The 25,319-nt window shown below is 48.5% G+C and overlaps 1 protein-coding gene across 1 annotated transcript in view; it reads right to left on the bottom strand.

Annotated features, from left to right (window-relative positions):
- The window catches only part of LOC144792757 (mast cell carboxypeptidase A-like), a 308,710-nt gene that overhangs the window by 19,879 nt on the left and 263,512 nt on the right, over positions 1-25,319 (bottom strand). Inside the window, exon 10 of the mRNA XM_078667938.1 lies at positions 1,163-1,247. Coding sequence (XP_078524064.1) covers positions 1,163-1,247 — 85 coding nt within the window. The remainder of the gene's footprint in view (positions 1-1,162; positions 1,248-25,319) is intronic.

The raw sequence follows: 25,319 nt of genomic DNA, 5'->3' as shown, positions 1-25,319 counted from the left end.
AAATTTTTTCCTTCAGAACCAGCCGACACGTGTTTCATCGCTTTGGAAATATGTTTCCGTGAATCCTCAGGGCTGTATAAAAGACTGTGTGAAAGGGATGAGGTCGCTCCGCCGGTGATAGTTCCAACCCGGCAGGGCCCGTGACCTATTATGTCACTCCAAAGTATTAGGAGCTGTAGAAAACAAAAAGGGGATTATTGATGAGTTCCCCAGAATATGGATCGTCAATTTGAGACACTGTTATATCAAAGAATCCTTGCCCGGTAAAATCTCAGTTGCGAGGTGTGCGCCCCAGGCGTGGTTGTAGGGGCTGTGAGCCCGGGAGCCAAAGACTCCGTAATCCCTCTGGAGCGGGTGACTCCTTTTAAGGTTTGGATTTCGTTTGTAGTGGAAAGTAGGGCCGGTCAGTCTTCTCCCGGGTCGCCGTGTTCCAAGTTTGGACATTTAACTTTGTGTGTCTACATAGACACGACTGTATGAGATTTTGATTTGTGTGCATAGGGTATTCCTGTTAACATCTGCTTGTGTGTTGCATTTAGTAAAATACTTTGTTTTGTGTGATTTGTGTCCTTTAGATGAGCATGGCCCGTTTAAAGCCATTGCTTGTGTATGCCAGAATTGGTATATGCTTTTCGCTTGAGACCATACTTGGGAACTGTAGGCGGAGAACCGGAGGGCGGGAGTAACTTGAAAATATGCATTTTTATTTCCACAACTCACACAGACTTTTTTATAGGCTCCACTTTTTTACACATTTAATTAAAACATATCAATAATTTAATATATTTCTCTTCAAACAACTCGTGAGAGCTCAAATACCACGTTCACTTGTCTGTTGCCAAATCTACTGACAGTCCCATGATCACTGCCACACACTCCATAGCTAGGCTACTTTGCAGTAATGTACGGTAATGTGCTGCATGGCGAAATGCTTATAAGGTCCCAAAGGCGAGACCGATTGCATTGCAAATGTTTGTTCTAAGAGACATTACTTAGAGAATCTTTACACCTGTGTGCCAGTAATAACAGCTTGTTAGACCCATTTGCAATACTGGCTGCTCCCAAAGTGACCACAGTTATCACAAATAAATATAACAGTTTATTGCCATGTTTAGAAATTAATCACATGCTCAGTAAATAAAGAATGTAGAAAAAAACTTACATATTGTAGATGCTATTTGTCCATATGTGTAATTCGTACCATATAGAGATTCCAAAGCTTCTACAGCAGCTTTTGCAACAGCATTCTGAATTGGAAGAAATTACTTTTAAGTTTTCAAAGGTACAAAGACTGTGAAGTATTTGTTGATAATGTGTTTAGCGGAACCAAACAAAGAATACATTTTACTATGCTTTATTGGTGTAAGTAATAACCATCAAATCAAATCATCTGCAAAGTTGACCAAGTTTTTGCTGCACTGAAATATGCAGACATTGAGAGAAACAATGAGAATCACTGCTGTCATATTTTGATAAACAAAGCGAGCATGTGAAGAACAATAAAAAATACTCTGGCTGTCTGCCATTTCTTTTCTTCTAGTTGTACTGTCGCCCTGATCTCTCCTCCGACCAGTCTATTTGGCAGCAGAAAAACCCTGGTATGGCCGAGATTAACCTTTGAAAATCAAGTGTACGGTCATGTCTTATGGTATGTAGAGTTGTATGTAGAGTGGTCTGTCTGCGGGGCTTATATACAGTGTGCTCTCCACTGCCAGTGGAGTGTATGTGTAATCCAACCATAGAGTAGCAACTAACCCTCCTACAGTCCTCTGTTTTCGATCAGCACCAGGAAGGTCAGAGGTCACCCAACGTGTGGATTTCAGTCCCCCCCCCATCTTGTCAATTTTTGGGGTATGAGTAGGCCCCCCAGTGTAGAGAAGCCTAGTAATGAAGTGGGTACTTTCCCCCAATAATATCCAATCTCTAGGGGGTTATGACTGGAAAATGTCTTCTCTATGCAGTGCGTGTGGTAGACAGTTGGTTGAAGAATGCTGGAACAGACAATCTAATCTAAGCAAGCATACAACCCATGTGGAGGCGGGAAAATGAGTATTCTCTCATCCCTGCATTTCTGCAGCTCCAGGACCATTCAGTCATCTGCGGTGTACCACAAGGATCTTCACTCAGCCCCACCCTCTTCAACGTATACATGAGCCCCCTCGCGGCCATCGCACGCCAACATAACCTCAACATCATCTCCTACGCTGATGACACTCAACTGATCCTCTCACTCACCAAAGACCCTAACACCGCCAAAACCAACCTACATGAAGGAATGAAAGAAGTAGCCGAATGGATGCAGCATAGCCGTCTGAAACTGAACTCAGACAAAACAGAAGTCCTCATCCTAGGCACCTCCCCTTCCGCCTGGGATGACTCTTGGTGGCCAGAGGCCCTTGGAAAAGCACCCATCCCGACGGACCACGCACGGAACCTGGGCGTCATCCTGGATTCCTCACTCTCGATGAACAGACAAGTCAACGCCGTCTCTTCATCTTGCTTCAACATTCTTCGCATGCTCAAAAAAACATTTCGTTGGATCCCCACCGAAACGAGAAAAACAGTCACCCACGCTCTGGTCACGAGCCGTCTGGACTACGGAAACACCCTCTACGCCGGTACCACCGCAAAACTCCAGAAAAAACTCCAACGCATCCAGAATGCTTCAGCCAGGCTTATACTAGACATCCCGCGTAAAGATCACATCTCTGGACACCTGAAAAACCTCCACTGGCTCCCCGTCAATAAAAGGATTACTTTCCGGCTCCTAACCCACGCACACAAAGCGCTCTACGAAATCGGACCCGAATGCCTCAACACAAGACTGTCCTTCTACACCCCCTCCCGCCAGCTACGATCCGCCAACCAAGCCCTTGCCACTGTACCTCGCATCAACAAAACCACCATGGGAGGTAGATCCTTCTCCTATCTGGCAGCTAAGACCTGGAACTCACTTCCCACTCACCTTCGCCTTACTCAGAACCACCTAGCATTCAGAAAGCAACTTAAAACATGGATATTTGACAAGTAACTCCCCACCCTTCTCTAAGCGCCTTGAGACCCTTTGGGTATGTAGCGCGCTATATAAATTTATTGACTTGACTTGACTTGAAGGTCTTAGCATTACGCACTGTAGGTGAATTGGACAATGGTGGGTGAGTGGTCAAGGTCTACATAAGGAGAATTAAAATTGCCCCCAGTGCCCAAGGTATATCCACCCATTTAGATAACTTCCTAGATAATACTTCCAATAGGGGTGAATTGTACACATTAGGGGGATGAATTCTACCCTACACTATTAGTTGGTTGTCCAGTCACCCTTTAAGCAAGATGTAACAACCGTAGGGTCAAGTTGTTCTTCTTCCTTGGTGAAGGGTAGCTTGATCCAGATCTCAGCGCCCCTACCATACACCATGCAAGTGGTATAAAGCAGATTGTTCCTTCCTTTTATGAAGCAATCTGGCCCCTTCTGCTGCCATTAGAGGAATCTCTAAAGACAGCTCTATATTGGCCCCTCACAGCTTTAGCTGTCAAAATCTTATAGCATTTACTGACAATGCCCAAGCACCAATACCCTCGCATTCCTAGTTGGAAACACGTATTTACCTTTGGCTGTCATGCCTTGTCTTCCTAGAGTAAGGTGAATGGCTACATTTCAGGGGTGTATGGCCACAACTAGGGCTACCTGTGGAAGCCCTCCACTGGACCCCACCCCAAAATAATAATGGGATACCCAGATTAATAACCCACCACGATTGTCAAAATCCCAATCAGTTGAAGAATGGCATAACAAATCAAAACAGTACAACTCCAAAACCATAACTGTGAACAACAGAAATGTGAGGGTGTGGCTACAGCATTGGACGGGCTTTATCATCCAGGAGAGAGTGCAGCTTATCTATAGGGCCACCATGTCCCAAAGGAAAAATGTAAGGGGGACTGTGAGAGCAGCAAAGGAGCATTCCCTCGTCTCAGGATTTATGGGATCATAGTGTCTCCAGGGACTATACTAGTTCATTGGATGTTTGGGGAGTTACCAGGGTGCCAGCATATGAGTTGTCACTCAAGCCAGATACTGTCGTTTCACCTGTGGTGTCTCCAGTGAGAGGGGTTGGGGCTGAGTCATGCAGGATGGCCGCTGTTGCTAGGGCCACTCTATGCTCATCCTGGATCTGGTACGCGTGGGGCGACCCCATGAGGTGTCAGAGATTACATTGTGTTGGAGATCACTGCGGCAGGCTCCTGGTCTTCCTTGCGCTCAACTCAGCCTGGTAGCAATTGATCCAGGCTTCGGCATTGTCTATGTCGATATAAAAGTGGGAGCATTGTTCTGGCATCATTTTCAAGTTAAATGGGGAAAGGAGGGCATAAGTTAGGCCAAGCTCCCTAAGTTTCTTACTTTCTGTTTAACACTCAGAAAGGAGGCCCAGTGTCTCAACACAAATAGTGTTCAGTCCAGAAAAATCAAGATCCCGTAGTTGTCAAGCACTCAGGGTAGCCCGAGTGCACCCATTGCATCTCGGTCCCATAAGTTGAAGATCTTGGCCACTATAGGTCGTAGTGGGGCTCCCGGTGTAGACTTTTTGAACAGCACACTGTCAGTTATTTTTATCATGAACATTATCGACAAGCCCAAAGGGAAGCCACAGTCTGCAACTAGTTATCCGGGTGCCGCTCGAGGCTAAAGACTTCTGTGGAACTCTCCTGCACGCCGCTGCCTGCCTGCCTGCCTTACCGGGACAAACGCCGACTTGGGGCTTCCTTCTCCACCACTGCGGGACTGCGAGGACCAGGTTGCCTAGCGCCACAGACACCGGCTGCACCTGGGTCCTCTTCCCGCTCCGCCCCCACAGCACTCCCTATTTAGGCACATCTATACACGCGCACACGGGCGAAGCCCGGGCAAAGGGCGGGCCGTCTAAGGCCGTCCAAGGTCGTTGAAGGCCGGGCTGGGTCACCCCCTTGAAAATTGTAGTATGGTGATGAGTGTTTATGACTTTTCATTAGCCTGTTAGTCTTCCAATATTGATGTGCCCCGGTTTTGTGTTTATATATATATATATATATATATATATTTTTTTTTTATAAATCTTTATTAACATGAAGGCATAAGATACATACACAATACTGTATTCAAAGTTCAATTTTGACGTTTGCGCAGTTACGTAGCGGCAGAGCAATAGAAGTAGTGTGCATATAGATGTACGTTAAGTGCATTCTCAAAAGTAACACGGATGATTGCTATCAGTTGTCCTTAACACAATTCTCTGAGACTAATGTCGATGTCTCACTTTGTATATGGTACATCATTCAAACCTTCAACATAGATGTATTAATTAGCGTGGCAGATATTGAAGAAAAAAGAAAAGAAAACCCAACTATTGTCATCACTTTCCTATTATTGTACACACGCCCATAGCCAACCATCAGTCACCTTGCTTGTTATCAATGTTGTTTACAATAGTATTACATTAACGCAGCATTTCGTAGTATAAGTAACCTAGCAACCAATCACCCAACTCTTTACTCCTCCTCCCCTTCAGAGTCTAGGTTCTTGTCTACTGGCAATGGCTCGCAGATGTCCCCTCTATAGATATTCCATGGCATCCAGATTTTGTTCCACTTACGGGGGCAGGCCCGAAGCACATACACCGCCCTTTCTGTCACCATAAGCATGTCCATATTTTTAGTCCATCTAGCCACTGTAGGCAGTTCCGGAGCACCCCATTTCTGTGCAATGTCTCGCTTGGCCACTGTCATGGCTAGTGTGGCCCATATCAGTCCATATCTGTCCATATCATTGGGGTCCCAGATGTTCAACAGGCATTTACGGGGTTCAGGCAGAATAGATATCTTAAGGGCTTGGGAGACAGTGCGCATAATTTGCCTCCAGAATTCTTGTATCTTTGGGCAGTCCCACAGTGTGTGAAATAGTGTCTCCTCCTCCCCGCATCCTCTAAGACAGAAGGGATGTGGTGCCCTTTGTATCCTGTGAAGAAGTGTCCTAGTGTAGTAGATGCGGTGCAGAATTTTGAGTTGCACTAATCTGAATTTCGCCGAAATGCCTACTTCTCTCGGTGATGCAAGCGCTTCGTTCCATTCCGACTCATCTACCTGTCCTATCTCCTCCATCCATTTCTCTTTAAGTTTCAGTGTGGGGTCTTCCAGATTATTAACCAGCTTTTTATATGTGAGAGAAGTTGCACTTTGTGGCATAAAGTCTGTCAACAGTCTATCCTCTAACGGTGAGGACTCTGGTACTTCAGTGTCAGCAGTGATTGCTCGGAGCAGTGCGTGACGTATCTGCATGTATCTGAATGTCTCATTGGGGTTAAGGTTATACTTTTGTTGGAGTTGTGAGAATGCAATCACTGTGCCCTTGTCCCACAAGTCCCCCACCGTGGAGATCCCTATGTGGTCCCATTGAGCGAACCCTTTGCACGCTCTGAGGTTTCCCAATGAATTCGTGTCCCACAGTGGCGTCATTTTGGTGATTCTCCCTTTCCAGCCCAGTTTTGTTTGCGCTATGTGCCACAGGGCCGCCGTGTGTTGTGTCGGGCCTATCAGTTTTTTAACCTGTGACTTGTTGTACAGAACGGAAAGCATGCCGTCCGCTCCCAGTTGAGACCAGTCCGCCTTGTAAGCTGGATCCTCTCGCGGGGTGTGGATCCATTGATTAATAATTTTAAGTTGGGCCGCCCAATAATAGAGTTGAACGTTAGGTAGTGCAATCCCACCCTCATACCAACTTTTTACCAATTTATCATGCGCTATTCGTGCCGGGCCGTTGTTCCAGAGCAGGCTGGTAACCAATGCTGCAATTCGTTTGAAATAGCGCGGTGCTACCATATACGGGGTATTTTCCAACACATAAAGGAATCTGGGAAGGGCCATCATTTTATATAAAGCAGCCCGCCCAAGAAGGGTCAAGGGCAGGGCTGCCCAGTGTCTAACGTCTGCACGCAGGCGATCCATTGGTGGATGTAAATTTTTGTCAAAGAAGTCAGTGGCATTATTTGTGATGACAATACCTAAGTACTTAAAGGAGGTTGTTGTCAGTGTCAGGGGGCAATCCTCTTGCAACAGCGGTCCCGGGCCCTTATGCACGTATACCACCGACTTGGACCAGTTTATGGTATAACCGGACAACTTCCCATGTGTGTTGCAGAGATGTAGTAGGGCAGGGATCCCATTGCTAGGGTCAACCATGTATATGAGCATATCGTCTGCATATAGGGAGATCTTATCCTCCCAGCCAGCCTCCCATGTGATGCCACGAATCAGTGGCGTCGTCCTAATCAGGATCGCCAGTGGTTCCAGCACCAGGGCAAGGAGCAGAGGTGATAATGGGCATCCCTGTCTCGTCCCCCACCCCAACAGGAACGTTGGTGAAATGTGGCCATTCGCTGCTACTTGTGCCACCGGTGACGTGTATAGTAGTCGCACCCATGCTATATATTTCGGTCCGAAGCCCATACGTGCAAGTACTGCAAACAGATATTCCCATTATACTAAATCGAATGCCATTCTGGCATCAAGTGAGAGGATCACCGCCTGTTCGGAAAGGAGGTGTGCACGTGCCAGCACTCCATGGACCCTTCTGAGATTCAGTGCCGTGCTCCTGTGGGGCATAAAGCCTGACTGGTCAGGGTGTATCAGTGTGTGTAGTTGTTGTGTCAGACGGCTGGCCAGTAGTTTTGCCAGAATCTTGGCTTCTACGTTAAGCAAAGATATCGGGCGGTATGAGGTGCATGCGGTTGGTGGTTTATTCGGTTTCGGTATGGCCACTATCGTGGCTGTGCGCTGGTCTAGTGGTAGCTCCCCCCTATGCAGGCTGTCCGTGTACATGTCCAGCAGTGGCTTACTTAGTTCCGAAGCCATCGCTTTGTACCATTCTACGGGTAGCCCGTTGGGACCCGGCGCCTTGCCGGACTGCAATGCCTGTATGGCCAAGTGAATCTCATCTTCCGTCAGGTCAAGTACGAGCTCTAGCTGCGCCTCTTGCGTAAGTCTGGGAATGGCAATATTTTCTAGTGAATTCGCCGCCGCCTGCGCAGTGACGACCTGTTCCGGGGTGTATATCTCCTGAAAGTGACGTGCCAGGGTGCGCACTAAGTGTTCAGGGTGTGTCTGCAGCTGTCCGCCACGTGTGCCTCTAGTACTGCCTCCTCTTCTATCCAGCCATGCCAGCATTTTTCCTGCCTTGTCACCCACATCATATATTCTCTGTGTTGTACCTGCGATGTAGCCTTGAACTGTTGTTTTAAGGTGTGTCTGGTATTGCTGTTGATGTGGTTGTAGCAAGTGTAAAGTGTCCGGGGTGGGATCAGACATGTGAGTAGTGTTTGCGCTATGGAGTGCCAGCTCCAATTCAGTGAGTTCACGCCGGGATTCCCGCTTGTGCCCCGTTATTGTTGCTATTGCAGCACCTCGGAGGACCGCTTTGTACGCTTCCCACAGGACCGAGGGTGAGGACACTGACCCAACGTTTTCTTGAAAGGGGGCGCTAGAGGGCGCACTTGCAAAATGGCCGCACCTATGTGAGGCTCTTGCTGCCTGGAGGTGATATCCTTTAATTATCCTATTTCTCTGCCATCTGTGCTGCCAGTGTCCGTGCGAAACGCCTGAGGGGGTCTTCGTGCACCTTTGCCTCAAGTTTGGTGCGGATTCGCCACTCCTGTCCGGAGCTGCGGGTGGCTGGAGCTCCGTCCGTGTCGAGACCTGAGACCGTCCGGATCTGCTGGCCGGCTTGCTGAGCGACTGTGGGCCGCGGTGCGCCACGAGGCGTGTGGGCCCTTCTGTGTCCTTTGCGGCGGAGCTGCCGGGTGCCCTGCTACGTCGGACATCCCGGCTCACATCTGCGGTGTGGGGCGGTCGGCGGACCGGCGTGACGCTTGCCGGAGGCCCTTGCAGCGTGTTGGGGGACGGACTGGTCTGTCCTGCTGGTGCCGATCCCTGCGTCTCCTCTTTCCCGCCGGCGGACCCGGCGGCTGTGGAGGCAACGGCCGGAGCGTGTTTCAGGTGAGGCGGGGTGGTTGTACTGCCTGCTTGTGCCCCTGAATGCAGCTGCCATCTGTGGGCACCCTCCCTTGGTGCTTACCCATTTTCTGGGTGGCCGACCCTCCTGCGCTGTGCTTCCCTGCGGTGGCGGCCATGCTCGAGCCCTGAGTGCGGACCCTGCCTGATTTGCTGTAGCGCCATTGGCGCATTAGGTGAGGCTGAGGAGCTTGCAGTTGGAGGGAGATCGCCCTTACACTGTGTACTGCGGATTTGAGGGGACGCTGCTGACTGCGGGGGACATGCCTCTGAGGTCCCTTCCCTGGATTCTCCCGGATTAAAGGCTGGTGCTGTGGCGATACTGCGAGTCCCATTCGCATTTGGGGAACCCATTGTTTGAAGCCTTGCTGCCTGCTGTGTGCCTCCCGTGCTGCGTTGCTCTGGCTGCCGCCTCCTTGCTGACTGGCCTGTGACTAGGGGGTTACGCTTTCTACCTTGGCTGCACCTTTGCAAATCTGCCGTACTGTATCCTGGAGCTGGGGACGGATCCCTGTGGTGTGCTACTGGCTTCATCTCTCGTGCTCTTCCCTTCTGCTGCCCCAGCCATTACATGTGGAATTAGTGTCCTGGCCCTGCTGTGGTGAAACGCTCCTGCTCTCTCCTCCTGCTGCTCATCCTGCAGGAAGTGCACGTTGCGCTGCTGGTGGGGGGTGCTCTTGCCCTGCTTGGGGTACGGACTAGTGACCGCTCTCAGACTACGTCGTTGTTTTGAACCTTGGGTTAGATTACTCCTGATTTCTGGCTATGGGTAAGCCTGACAACAAGCAACCGAAGTTGTCCTTTGACTCTCTGGCGGCCAAGAGGAGTTCCCGGGGTGCCCAAGATGCGGGGGGCACTCGCTCTCCCACTACTGTCCCTGACGCTGCTCCACAACCTGCTGCCCCTGATTTTCAGCAAATGATGCAGGAAATGCGACAAGGATTCGCGACCATAGTGGACAAAGTTGATAAGCTCTCATCACGAATGGATGCAGTGGTACAAAAATTGGACGTTCACGAGGAGCGACTCACGGCGGTGGAACAGCGCGTCTCTGACCATGATGATACGGCGGCTACCCACACTACGCAGCTGGCGCGTATGGACAATGTACTCCGGGTTATTGCTGCGAAGAATGAGGAGTTGGAGGCCAGAAGTAGGCGCAATAACATACGCGTGATTGGCGTACCGGAGACGACCAATGTGGGTAGGATGGAAACTTATGTAGAGAAGATACTGCTTGGCGCGATTGGTGCGGAGGCCTTCTCTAAGCAATTCATTGTGGAGAGGGCGCATCGATCCCTTGGTCCGCGTCCGGCCACTGGAACCCCGCCACGACCGATAATTGCTTGCCTTCTCAATTATCGTGATCGTGACACAGCCTTGCGGGCGGCCCACACCGCCCGTACGCTCTCTTACGACGGAGTCAACTTCACCATCTTCCCGGACTTCACGCCAGTGGTACAAGAGCAGAGGCGTAAATTTCTGGATGTGAAGAAGAAACTCAGAGATCTCCAAGTGGATTATGCCCTATTATATCCTGCTAAATTGCGAGTGACACATCAGGCGGAACAACATTTTTTTACTAATCCTCAGCAGGCAGAGGACTTCGTGAAGCGGCTTAAGAGGGAGCGGGCTGCTGACCGGCGCGGCGGAGATGATGGACAGGAGGGATTCCACTCCGCCAACGAGGATGAGTGATACTGCTTGTTATTTGATCGTGATGTTTAATGTATACGCATAGGGGTCTGCCGTGAGATGTCCTACTATGCTTTGGCCCTCTGTTTTACTACCCCCCTCCGTGAAAGACTGTGTAATGGACTTTGTCATATGCCGCTTGAGGACGCTGGTTGAGCGCCAGATTATGGTGGTAATTTACTCCAGGCACCCTCCCCCCACTACCTGGGCCGTGCCTACTTGGACTATGCGGGTCAATGGTGAGGTGTGGGGGGGGTGGTTATGTGCGCCTCTAGACTGCACCCTGAAGGGTATACCCCATTCACTTTGGTATTTCTGATGATACTGTTATGTTTGGGAGTGTTTCATATGGGTGGGGGGTGGGAGTGGGGTCCTGGCAGGTTGGGGTTGCCTAGGTGGGTGGTGGGTGGGATTGCCTGTACTCATGTGCGTTGGGCTCAAGGGGCCATTTTCATGCCCTCTCCTACTGATCTTCCTGCTATGCGTGGGGTGATGTTCCTGACTCTTGTGTCTGGATTTTCCGGGATGCCTTCGAGCCCCTCTCGGTGTGATACACTGTGGCATGGCTATATGCTGCTTACGCAGTTCCGACTCTACCAATGGGGTGGGTTGGGGTGTTGTTGGATAGCTGATGTGAGTTGCGCTGTTGGTATTTACGTGGGCTGCTATGTGTTCCTTGCACTATTTTTGGAAGTGGCCCTATGCTCTGGACTGATGTGGGCTTGTGTTGTACTAGGTTGGGGATACTGGGTTGGGGTTGGGGGGTTTTTATGGTATGTTAGTGGTACGGATTGGTTGCGGATGGGACTGCATGGTGAGTGCCCCTTGTGCTGCTCTTTGCCTGATGGGTGGCTTTGGGAGGCCTGTGGCTCAGTGTTGATGGTCGAATGTCTAGGGAATGGCTGATGGCACGTTGGACACTGTAACGATCCTGTCCTGGAATGTGAGGGGTCTTAATGACGCCAGAAAATGTAGGAATGTGCTGGCATACTTGGATAGGCATAGGGTGCAGATTGTTTTTTTACAAGAGACGCATCTGCGTCCAAAGACTGATCCTAAATTTGCTGCTCGCTGGGCCTCCACTCGACAATTTTCATCATACTCATCCTATGCTCGTGGGACTGCTGTTTTGATCAAGAAAACGCTTGCCTTTCAGGAACTGGGGGTGAGGCTGGATTCGGAAGGGCGCTATGTAATTGTGTGGGGTAGGCTGGGATCAGACATTGTTGTACTTGTGAATTGTTATGCGCCAAACACTGACTCCCCTGAATTTTTTCTCACCCTTTGGGTCATGTTGCTGCTGTTGACGCCACACATGTTATCTGGTGCGGGGATTTTAACGTTGCACTGTGGCCTGGGGCAGACCGCTCTGATGGGAGCAACCAATATAACACGCAGGCGAGGGACGTTCTACGGGGCATACTAGATGAGGCTGGCTTGGTGGATAGCTGGAGGTTTACGCATCCTGATGGCAGAGAGGGTACTCACTTCACCGCGCATGCGCGCACCTGGGCACGCTTGGACTACTGCTTCTTGTCGCGAGGGCTTAGCGTAGGCCTACACAAGGCACGCCATCTCCCCAGGACTTATTCAGACCACTGTCCGGTCAGGGTGGTTATGACGATGCCGGGTCTTAACAGGCCGCGTCCACCTTGGAGGCTGTTTCCCTCAGTGCTCCTGGATCCCATCTTCAAGGCGGAACTCGGGGAGGAGATAGAGGCTTTTTTTCCACGGAATAAGGGGACGGTCGATAGTGTGGAGCTGATATGGGAGGCTTTTAAAGTAACAGTTCGTGGGATTGCGATGGCCAAAAGTAGTGGGGTGCTTAAAACTATTGTCCGCTCCATAACGGCACTGGAAGCAGACCTTAAAGACTTAGAGGACAGGATGACCACTGACCCGGACCCCGAACTCCGTCAGGCGTTTAGGGGGAAACTATCAGACTATGAAGAGGAGGCTGCCCGGGAAGTCAAGTATAGAGGAAAGCATTGGACAGCTAGGAAGTATTGTGAGGGTGAGAGGCCTGGTAAGGTGCTTGCTTCGATCACCAGACATCCACGTTTTAGCACTGGGGTATTGGAACTAATGCTGAGGGATGGCACCCGCTGCAGGGATGCGTTGGAGATACAGAGGGCCTTCCTGCATCACTATAAACAATTGTACACTTCACAACAGACGGAGGAGGTCCGTTATGGTGGGTTCCTCGATGACCTTGCTTTGTGTTGGCTTTCTGATGGTCATAGAGCATTTCTAGGAGGCCCACTGGAAGTGGAAGAAATACGGGATGCCATAATGTCACTCAGTAACGGGAAGGCGACGGGGTTGGATGGACTCCCTGCCGAGTTCTATAAGTGTTATGTTGATATTGTGGCCCCAGTCCTTAAGGAGGTTTTCGAGGAGTCGCTAGAGATGGGCATCCTACCCCGGTCAATGAGAGAGGTAGCCATTACGTCCCTACTGAAACCTGGCAAAGATCCGCTAGACACAGACTCTTACCGTCCCCTGTCGCTACTGAATTGCGACGCAAAAATATTGGCAAAGGTGCTGGCGGCTCGACTGTCCCTGCTTATGCCCACTATAGTACTCCCAGACCAATCAGGCTTTGTACCCGGGCGTGCAACCTCCCATTATCTTCGCACACTGTTCTCTTTGCTCCCAACTATTGCTCCTGAGCTCCCTGTTGCTGCGGTTTTCCTAGATGCTACCAAAGCGTTTGATTCAGTTGAATGGAATTATCTGATCGACATTCTGTGTAGAATGAGTTTTCCCAAAATATTTATTGCATGGGTGAAACTGTTGTATACCCAACCTGTGGCCAGGGTGGTGGTGAATGGGGTTCTCTCCCCTCACTTGCCTATTTCGAGAGGCACGAGGCAGGGCTGTCCCCTTTCCCCGCTGCTGTTTGCCATTGCCATTGAACCGCTGGCTTGCCGTATCCGGCAACTCCATAAGCATAATGCATTTAACTGTTTCCAGCTCCAGGTAGGTGTGTCCCTCTATGCGGATGATTTTACATTATATGTGAAGAACCCACAGTTGAATCTTAATCCGATACTGCGGGAGCTCATTGTTTTCGGCGGCATTTCCGGTATTCATATGAATTGGAAGAAATCACAGTTCTTCCCGCTGACTCCATCTGTTGAGAGGTTTCAACTGGATTACCCGCTGGAGTGGTGCGATGCGGACCTGCGCTATCTGGGCATTGTGATCTCTCTAGATAGGGAGGAAACAATCAGGCTCAATTATGGAGTTGCTATCTCTAAACTGACTGATAACGTTACGCGATGGATGTCGTTGCCACTTTCTATGGCGGGTAGAGCTTCCCTGGTGAAGATGGTTGTGCTCCCACGCTTCCTTTATTTGTTTCAGAATATCCCCTATTACCCCGGGGCCTATTTTTTTAAACGCTTGCGTTCGGAGCTCCTTAGACTGTTTTGGGGGGGCAAACAGCAAAGAGTGAAATGGTCCACCTTGACACTGCCGTATGAGAGGGGGGGGTTTGATGTCCCGGATTTTGAGATCTACTATCTAAGCGCCCAGGCGCATTATGCGTACCATTGGATGCGTCCCACCCCCTTTATGCCGCAGATAGCGACGGAGGAATGGATAGTGCATCCCCTCCCGCTGGAGGGCATGGTCCTGGGAAGGTCGCGCGATGTGGATGCCCGATCCACCACGGTGCACTGCACTATGGATGCGTGGTCCCGTATTGCGACCATTCTGGGGATTGCACAGCTTTATTCCCCGGCATTGCCTCTTGCATACCACCCGAAATTATCCTTGTTACAGGAGACTGGGTTTCGGACTATGTGCAAACGAAACGAGGTGTTCACATGGGGCGACCGCTTTCTTGAGGGCACTCTTCGTACGAGGGATCATTTCTTCCGCGGAGAGCCACCCTCCCCCTGGAGGTTTTCTACTATGTGCGGCTCCGGCAAGGCCTACGTGCTATACTCCCACACTTTCCGAATGAGCCTGGGGTTGCCTTACCACTACATGCCCTGTTGGTGTCTGATGGTAGACATCTGGTCTCTAAACTACACAACACCATTAGGAAGCAGCGAGATACTCTGCCTAGTCATGCGAGAGAACAGTGGGCTCTTGAGTTGAGCGTAGATATTACTGATGACCAATGGGCATATTGCTGTGCCGTTACTGCCAATATCTCTTTGAGTTGTAGATTGAAGATGATACATTATAAGTTTGTGCAGAGGTTTTACTATACACCGGTTAGGAAGTTCAGGTTCCGCTTAGCGGACGATGATAAGTGTGCCCGCTGTCGGGCGGAGGGGGCTGGTTTTCTACATTTGGCCTGGGAGTGCGATGCGATCCAGTCCTACTGGCTCCAGGTCCATGAGGCGTTAGATGTTATGACTGAGAAGGCTGTACTGTTTGACCCCCTGATTATGCTGCTGGGATACACGAAGGACGTTCCTCTTCCCTATCGCAGGTTTACGGATGTGGCCATGTTGCTGGTCAAACGCAGGATAGCCTGTAGATGGGGTAGGGGCAGGGCCCCGAAATTTAAGGATTGGCTGGATGACATGATGTATTGCCAAGACCAATATAACATTTATGCTGATTTGATGCCTGTGCGGTGCAGACCTAAAGATTTCTGGAGTCCGCTGCAACTTTACTGGCTGACCAGACCTGCCCACAGTGAGGATTTTGATGATGCTGGTTGAGGGGAACTACCGTAGAGGGGTTTCCTCCCTGCTGCCATTACAGCCCTATTTTTTCAGATTGTCCATTGCTGATCTGTGTGTTGTATACTCTACTGAGTTGAGATGGCATGTCATGATTGCTGCCCGTTGTCGCCGATGTGGCGCTGTTCACTACTGCTCACCTTGTTCTGACCTACCCGTGTGCCCACTTGACACCTGTTATTAGCTGAGATTTGTTGCTGGGCCTTCCTGCTCTGTTTACTGCCTTGTTTTGTGTGGGGCCCCGCTGGAACTGTTAGTCTTCCTCTCCGGGGTGCCATGTTCCTACTGTGCAAAGCCGTCTCTATTTCATGCTGACCTGTGCCTCCAAGTACACTATGTATTATGTGATTTGAGTCTGCCCGCATTCCAATTTCCCTCTTGATTTCACTGTGTATCTGACATTGTACCTGCATCTCATGTGATCAATCTGTGTATGTGCCACTGTATGGTTACTTGTTCCTAATAAAGGTTTAATAAAGGCAAAAAAACAAAAAAAAAAAAAAAAACAACGTTTTCTTGAAAGTATTGTGTGGTTATCAATTTGAGTTTTTTTCTGATCTGCGGGATTTTAAGATAGCTCGGGTAAATAGGGTATATTCTAGCGCATTTCTTCTCTTTGGTAGTGAGTGATAGAGAGACTGGCGAATGGTCAGATACGCCTCTAGGCAGGATATCCATCTTATCTACTGAGCCCAGTCCCATCCCCAGAAACAAAAAATAGTCTATTCGGGAAAGGCTATTATGCGCAGCGGAGTAGTATGTGTACTGGGTCGCCTCTGGGTTCAGCTGCCGCCACACGTCCAGAAGGCCCATAGCTTCCAGAAAACCAGGAAGCGTGGCATTCCCCCTGGGGCGTTCTCTCATGGGAAAGGTGTCTAGCGTGGGGTCCACTATTGCGTTGAAATCCCCCCCTATGACCGTGTCACCCTCCGGGAGGTCTAGGAGGAATTTACCAAGTGCCGGCAGTGCCGTAGAGTGGAGTGCCGGGGGAATGTACACGGAGACAACATTAAGAGGCCTTCCTTCCCATTGGCCATGTATTGCGGCGAAACGACCCTGATCATCTGCCCTGCGGCTTTCCACCAGAAAGGGTGATGTCTTTTTCACGAGTATTCCAGTCCCTCTGGAGCCTGTCGTGAATTCAGCATGTGTCGCCATCACATATCCTCGCCTATCAAGCGCCTTGCATGTTGTCCCAGCGAGGTGCGTCTCTTGGAGCAGCACTAGATCAGGTCCCTGGCGTTTAATGGCCTGTAAAACCAGCCCCCGCTTAATTTTATCCCCCAGGCCTCTAACGTTCCAAGTAAGCATGCGCAGGGGGGGCACCATAGTTGTGGTAGGGGTGCCCTCATCTGCTGAAGCGTTCATCCGTTGGGCCATTGGTTCGTATTAGTAGTGTCACAGGTGATCGGTAGCCTATTTCCTTGCAGGTACGGCGCTGTGAGTTGGTGTTTCTGAATTGGTCGGCATGTGGCGCGTGTGTGTGTCACAGAACATGAGTGATGACTATTGTCATTAACATTAACATTACAACTCCCCCTCCAACCCCACACCCTGCTTCCCTGCCCCGCGGTCCGTCTCCCCGCCCGCTTCCCCAACTTGGCAGAGTGCTTTATCCCATTCCCAACCATCTTACTTGCTCGTGGGGTTGGTGAGTCCCCTACAGGCACCGGCTACTGCCCACCCTACTCAGCTTCACCAGCTCCAGGTTCCCTCAGGTCGGACCCGCTCCGCCTCATAGGCAGTCCGCCCCTATGGCAGGGCCGGCTGTCCCGAGGCAAGCGGATCTCGTTCCAAATCAGAATCCATCTCCGCAGTGTCGTCCCGGCTCGCAGGAGGGCTAGTCGGCACATCTGTGTGTCCGTCGTTATGATGGTTTGTCCGGTCTCTGTGTGGACGCCGACGTTGTCCCACCTGTCTCCAGCCGTCAAGCCAGTCCTGTGCCACTTCTGGCTTGTCAAAAAACCATGCCTTTCCATCGGCCACAATCCGTAGTTTGGCGGGGAACAACATCGAGTATGGTAGGCCCTTGTCTCGGAGCGCCTTTTTAACTTCAGTAAATGATTTCCGGCGTCTGGCCACTTCCGCTGTGTAATCCGGAAAGAAGGCTAACGTTGCGTTTTGAAGCTTGACAGGTGGTGAAACCCTCGCCGCTTGCAGGATTGCATCTCTATCTCTAAAATTAAAAAGTCTGGCCAGCACAGGCCGTGGCACCGCTCCTGGTTTGGGCGTTCCACCAGGCACCCTGTGTGCCCTTTCGACTGAGAAGAAGTGAGATAATCCTTTAGGTTGCAGTTTATTCTTTATGAGGTCCTCGACGTACAGGTCCATCGCTCTTTTCCCTTCTGTTTCCGGTAGGCCAAGGATGCGTATGTTGTTTCTTCGGGAACGTCCTTCTTGGTCGTCCAGCTTGTCTTGTAGCATCTTGGTGACTTTCTCCATTTGCTCCATTGCTACTTGCAGTTCCGAAGTGTCCTCTACCAATGACTTTGTTACCACTTCAACCTGAGATACCCTTTCGGTCATTTTCTGGAAGTCCGCTCGCAGCAGCGTAACCTCGGAGGAGATGGAACCTACTGTCGTCTTCACCTCTGAGAGGGTCTTCATAATGTCCTCCAATGTCACCCTCTTGGTGCCTTCCGAATCTGGAGTAGCGCCTGTGGAACTTCTTCCAGTAACTTGGGAGTGTCCATGTTGGCTATAGGCAAACTTATCCAGTTTGGCCTGCGTCGAAGCACTCCTGGTCCCTTTGCCTGCCATGATTGGAGGCGTGCTGATCTCGTACCCCACTCCGGGCAGCACCGCGGTTCCCGTGCGGCGATAGGCTGGGCACCTGACGTGTGGGTCAGGGGGGATCGTGAATCTGCCTATGTTCTGTCGTTTTTCCGACCCTGGGTGGAATCCACACTGGCGAGGCTGATGTCCGCTGGCAGCTTTTCTGCACCGGCTACCAGCGTAAATAACCGTTATGGCGCAGTTCAGGTCAGTATACTGGTCGATTGTGCAGGGGGAGCAATTGGCTTGCTGCGGAGTTCACCTGCTGGTGTTTCCCGTGGTGACTAACCCCCTTTCCACCCACTGCGCCGGATGAAGTAACCCAGTGCCGGTTCTGCGCCACCGCCATTCTCGGGGAAGATGGTGGGATTCAGCCCGGGGCTCGACCAGAGCGTTGTTCACCGGGGTCTCTCCTGTCACTCCGTCTCCGGGTGTGGTAAGCACTCTGAAAGGTTCCCCATGCGCCTCTCCCTATGTGTCAGGTCGATCTACAATGTTCCAGAGCACTTACAGGTTACGCCGACATCCTCGTGTGTGGTCTCGGTTTCTGCTGCCTCAGCGAGGGGTGCCTTTTCACTCCTGGATCGCCGGTTCCTTTCTCAAGTCACTCGCGCTGATTCTGTTGCCCCTCCAATATGGCGTCCCACGGCAACCTAAGGCGCTGCCTGTCTCCAGGAGACTCGCACCAATTAGTTATCTCCGTGGGTCTGCAGCGTTGTCTCGCAGCCTCCGGCGGTCGCTTCCACTCACTCTCGTCCCGCCGGGTCCTCAGGGATTCCCACCTTCACTTTTCGCTGCGGTTTGTCTTCCGCCTCGCTCCTGCCTGGGGAGCGGCTGTCGCCACCAAGGTCAGGCCGGCCAGAGTACACTTCCGCCGGGGTGCAGCAGGTACGCAAGGTCGGTGCTTCTGCGCAGCCACAGGCCCAATGATGCCAGCGCGGGATGTATCAGTATCGGATCTAGTGATGCCGCCTGGGTCCCCGAATCGGTTCCGCTACTTCGGGTGGGTGGTGTGTCGGATTTTTGTATCGGATTTTATCTAAGGCCGGTATGCCGTGGGGAGCTCCCTCTTCACGCTGCCGCCATGCTCGGCTGCTAGTGTTTATATATTTAAGAAGCAGCCACCATGTCGCTACGGTCTGGGAAGGACAGAAATGTAACTCTTACATCTACGGGCGGGGTGGCCATGGGAACCTTGGATCAATTCTTCAATGGGCAACTGTAATTTTAGAAAAGGAAATAGCCCTTACTGAGCAACGCTTGTCCCTAGATCTTAAAACGGGAAAGCGCTTGTCCTTAGGTCCAATTGGTTCAGTGGTCTCCCCCAAACCATTAAGACTATTAGATCCTCCAACTGCTCTGGGCCCTAGTTCTAGTCCTATTTAGGAAGACACCGATAATATAGAAGGGTCCTATACCTTAAATACATCTATAATTAGCACGGCTTCTAGTAGTTCTAATTACAAGGTTTTAAATTCCCCTTTGCCACATAGTCCGCCTTTAACAGTTAAGAATCGGGGACCACCAGCGAAAACAATACAAAGTAAACGGAAAAGAGGGGGTGGTCCTCAGAAGAGTGGCTTGACTAAAATCCAAAAGAAAAATAGTAACATCTCCGTTCTTGACGTTACTGTCCAACCCCATAGCCCGTATAGGGCTACGTTGGAGCCCACCTTACATTTCCCTAATTGTGGTATAGACGATGCTGGGCTGCTGGGTAAAATAGAAACACTAGTTAAATCTCTGATGTTACCCTTATTGGAGAGAACCAGGATGATAAATTCTAAATTGGATCAGATAGAGAAGCTAGTTAAAGAGAATTCCAGTACGTTGGATAATCTTGTAAAAGGAGTGGATAACCCGAAGAACTTGGCCATTCATCGACAAGGTGTGGGGACTGGAAATGACCCTAGGGTGGTCCAACAAGTTACTATAGATAAGGCCAATATTCAATCTGGGCAAAAAGATATAGAGAACCGCCCTACACCCAAAAACCTCTTAGGTACTACCAGGGATAAGGGCCCGGCGGTAGGTGTGGAGATGAGAATGCAGCCCACACCATGCGCCCTAGAAGGGCAGATTAATAAACAGAGAACCCCAGATAGACAAGGCACCGACCAGGGTAGATTAAAGAGAACTACTACCCATATCGATTTACCACCAGAGGCGGCTCCCTTTGTGAGTGTCCTGTCAGGAGTGCCTGAGCTTCCTATTGGGAAAACTGAAGGGTACCATGAATTAAAAAACAAAGTAGCCTTTTGGCTAAGTAAAAATAGACCGCTTCCACCTAACATTGATGGGAAAATTTTAAACGTCAGAAGGGTTGGGTGGTTGGGACACTTGACTAAGGATATAGAGGGAGACCTGGTTATAGTGAACTTTAGGGACAAACAGGTGATTCCCTATCTCCAGAGTTGGCATTCCCAGATCGGTGATGGAGGAATAGTTACATGGGAACTATGTGATTTTTATCCCAGACCACCATACTGGACCTTTGAAAGACGTCAAATAGGAAACACCTATGTTGGGAGTACCTCAGGTCCTGCTTTAAATGGTTACAACATTCCCACATCTAACCGGTTTGATCTATTCTCAAGCCTAGAAGCGGTCGATTGACTTACTAGTGATACCCCCAGCTCCCATGTAAAATCCATCTCGATAGGTAGTGCGATAGACAAGGCGAACATAGAAGTATTTACGCCCTGTGATGGGATGGATGATTTAAACTGTGTAGATTCTGCCCCATCAGAAAGAGTCACCCCTCAAGAGTGTGAACTTACAAAGTACATCTCTGAAATTGAAACAGCTAAGGTAGGAGATTGTACAACATCTAGTGGAACATATGAAATGGGCGATATGGTGAAGGTGGAAATCCCAGTGGCGAGTATTCCGCCTCGGAATACTATTACCATTATTAAAAAAAAGGAAACATGTTGCCTTATTTTCTGGAATGTGGCAGGATTAAAATCCAAAATAAATAATACTGCATGGGGAAGTATTGTAACTGGGTATGAAATCATGGGTTTACAGGAAACATGGTTAATAGAGCCTATGCATATCCCTGGATATAAAACCATGTTTACACCAGCAGTGCGGGGACCACATGGTAGGGCAAAGGGTGGTTTGTGTATGTACCTATCCAACCAGCTTAAATATGAGAAAGTTAAATTACTATCCCATAATAGTTATTATCAGCTGGTGAAGATAGGTATTAATAAGGCCGCGAGTGTAATCATCATAAACTTTTATAACAATATTGTAACGACTGATATTGTTCAGACCATAAAAATGTTGGGTGCTGATTTTAAACATGAAATGGACACAAGCTCAAAAGATGTAATGGTTATCTGGGGGGGGGGGGATTTTAATTGTGCTCTCTGCAAACGGGGCCGACAAGGTATTTGTGGTCTTATGTTGGACCAGGACACTAGTCTCACTCACTTTGAGCATACCACATGTGGGGATCTCTGAAACGAAATTCTGTTTTCATGTGATTTGGGGTATGTGAATGAAATTGGCCAAATAGGATCCCCCTTTGTCCCCACCTTTATCGGCAGGGGAGCGGCCACTACAATTGATTTTATACTATGCCCCATCAGGTATGGATGTCAGATCAAAAAATTTAGGACCCATGATGTGGTATTAAGTGACCACCGACCGATAACCTTGGAGATTGAAAACCCCTTTTGGGATTTAAACAGGGAACGGTCAGTTAGGCAGCTAGTCCCAGACGTGATACTTGGAAGGCAAAATGGCTACTCACCTAAATGGAGTAAATTGGCCCCGGAAAAATTATTGAAAAACTTGGTGACTAAATGTACAGAAAGATTTCTGACTTGTCTGGATGAGCAAGCAGACAGTCTGTCCATAATTAAACATTTTAATTACATTGCATCCTCTATCAAGGATACTTTGTGGGTTGAGTCAAAGAACCGGGGGAAAACAAATAGGAGATGGTTTGATTCATCATGCACAAAGGCACTTTTTAATCTCAAAAATGCCTTGCACGGAAATCCTCGTGACCTCTTATTGGTCAGAGAGTTGAGGAAAACCTATAATGAGGCACTTAAAAATCGGAAAGTTGCAATACAAAGGGATGCCTGGGAATCACTTTGTGAGGCTTTGCTTTCCAGAGATTCATCCGCCTTCTGGAAAGCGGTAAATGCTCCTTTCCTTTATGATGTTACAAAGGCACGCATTGAAATAGCTATCACTGAGGACGAATGGGTTTCCCACTTCTCCAAGTTGTATAGCCCTGTACAAGGGTCATATCATTTGACACCTGATATACCTGGAGAAGAAAAGGTTAAGGATATAAATCTGGTTGTAACTTTGAAAGAAGTTATGGCGACCCTTAGAGCAACTAAGGGTGGAAAAGCGGCAGGCCCGGATGGCATCCCAGCGGATTTATTTAAACATAACACTGAATTATGGGGCCCTATCCTAGTACAACTTTTTAATGCTGCCTTTGTGAGGGGTTTAAATGCCTCTTGGTTTACCTCAGTAATCGTGCCAATATTTAAGAAGGGAAATAGGCAAAATTGTGCATGCTATCGACCCATTTCCCTTCTTGACGCATCCATAAAGATCCTTGGAAGAGTCATTTTAGGGAGACTCCAAAGCTGGGCAGAGGAAAATGGGATAATAAGTGACCTGCAATATGGCTTCCAGAAGGGAGTTGGAACAATAGAGCAGGGCCTAAACCTATTTATTATCCACCAACAATACATCAGGGTAAGGGGGGAACGCATATACTTTACATTTGTTGACTTAACGTCAGCATTCGATTGCGTTTCCCACAGCAAACTTTGTGAAATTTTAGAAAAACTAGGGGTGGAAGAAAATATCATTTGCTTTTTAAGGGAACTATATTCTGGTGCCACAGCAGTCGTCCGTTATGGGAAGGATGGAGAATGCACTAGATCTTTTGGGATAGGCTGTGGAGTAGGTCAGGGGTGTGTTCTGGCCCCCTTTTTAATTTTTAGTATATATTAATGACCTCAAGAGAATTCTGCTACAAGAGTGCAGGGACATGCCCATGATAGGTAAAAGACCAATTCCTGCACTCTTGTATGCAGATGATGTGGTCATAATGGCACGGACACCCATTGCCTTACAGGGTTTGATAACAACTTTTAATAATTTTATGTTAAACCTGGATCTAAAAATAAATTGTACGAAAACGTTCTCCATGAACTGTGGTACAAGGAGTATTAGACGGAGAAAAACGATGTACATAAATAATAGTCCCCTGGATTCCACCACAACTTTCCCTTATTTAGGTATCCTGTTCCATGAGTGTCTGGCACATGGGCAAGTGCTGTAAAAGCAAGAAGTCTTTTGTTTTCGAAATCAACAATGGCCTTGAAAAACTTCATCAAAAAAATGGGTAAAAAACCAATCAGGGAAATTTTAACAATTTTGAATGCGACCTGTATATCAGTTGCTCTCTATGGCTCTGGACTCTGGGGATATGCCAATATAAATTCTATCCAATTAGTGGAAAATATGTATTGAGACACATCCTAGCTGTTCCTGAGAGTGTCTCGACTTATATCTGCCACAAGGAACTAGGCCAGCCACACACAAATAAAATCCAGCCTATACTACTCTGGCATAGGGTCTGGACAACCAATGAGTGTGTATTAAATCGTGCAATTTTGACGGACATTTTAAAATTAGAACATGTGAGTAGGATCAAATGGCTTGACAATGTGAAATGTTTCCTTGTTGAAATTGATTGCCAAAATTATTTTGATGATCCTCTCACAATGATTAATGTCCCGAGAAAGATATTGAAAAAATAATGCATGGAGTTTCTTGAAGAGAAAAGAGCTAAGGAGGAAGTAAAGAAAAATACTGTATCTTTACATCAACTGATATTAACTCAGGACAAACCACAGCCATATTTAACTTTGTATATGTCTAATTATGAAAGATTTGTCCTGACACGTTTTAGGCTAAATATCCTTTTTAGGCTTTTGAGCTTCCCTGTGATGAACTGTTGGTCCCGTGAATTAGTTGTGTGCCCATGCGATGACTCTTCGACCCAATCGGATATTCATATTTTATTTTTTTGTAAATTCTATATATTGCCACGCAGAAATCTGATTGTCCCGATTTTAAAGGAAATGAATTTAAATCGATGTCGCCCAGCAGTTTTAGAATTGCAGAGACTGGACACAGTTTTAACTGTTATAACTATTTCAGATTTTTAAAAAAAGTTTTAAATTAAGAAAATCTATTTGTATGGACAAACTTTAATAGTCTGCTAAGAACAAAACTGTCTTTTCATGATGTATTACATAAGAGATTCTTTTATAATGATTTTTATGTTGTGTACTTTTATGGTTATTGCTGAATAACCGAATAAAGTAATAAATTATAATAATAAAAAACTAGGTATCAATGTAGATAACAGTGTTAGCCCCTTCAGTTTTCTCTCGGAGGCCAACTTTATGGAAGTTATTTCATAAGTTCTGTCCTTCGGCATCGTCAGCCCGGTGTTCCAGCAGTTTGATCGGCTCAGTGAGGCCTGCCAGTATTTTCACCACAGTGGCAGTTCGGGGGTTTAAGCCCAGGAGGGTATCTTCTTTTCGTTAAATACGAGAGCCGACTATCTTGCTATCATATTTTAATGCTGTTTCTAGGCTATTGTGAGTTTAAAAGTATGTGCTATTATGTTTTTTTAATCTGTGCCACTATATCTTGTTTGGCAAATTGGCTCACTTACCTCCGTTTGTACGTGCATGGTAAAGTTGCCCGCTCTTTAAAAAAATATATATATATTTTTCTAGCCCTAACGCTTGTGTTTAATTGTGATTGGATGATTCTTTACTTTATTTCCATTAATGGTTTACATGGGGCGTCTGGTATGAGCTAATCGGGCAGCTATCAGGAGTAAAGGATGGCTGTGTACCCACTTCCGCTTTGTTCCCACTAGAGCTGCCATTTTGATAGGCTGCGTTCTAGTCTTTAAGCACATCAGGAGCAACTTGAACAGCCAATGTACCGAACAGGCAGCGGACGAATGCAGTGAGTGCTGCTGGGACTCCAAAGGCAAGCCCGTCTGTGCCGGTCTACGCCTGTCTGCACCTGGCTAGGACC

Source organism: Lissotriton helveticus, chromosome 11 (assembly GCF_964261635.1).
Source record: "Lissotriton helveticus chromosome 11, aLisHel1.1, whole genome shotgun sequence".
NCBI lineage: Eukaryota > Metazoa > Chordata > Amphibia > Caudata > Salamandridae > Lissotriton > Lissotriton helveticus.
This window is presented reverse-complemented; position numbering and strand designations above follow the sequence as displayed.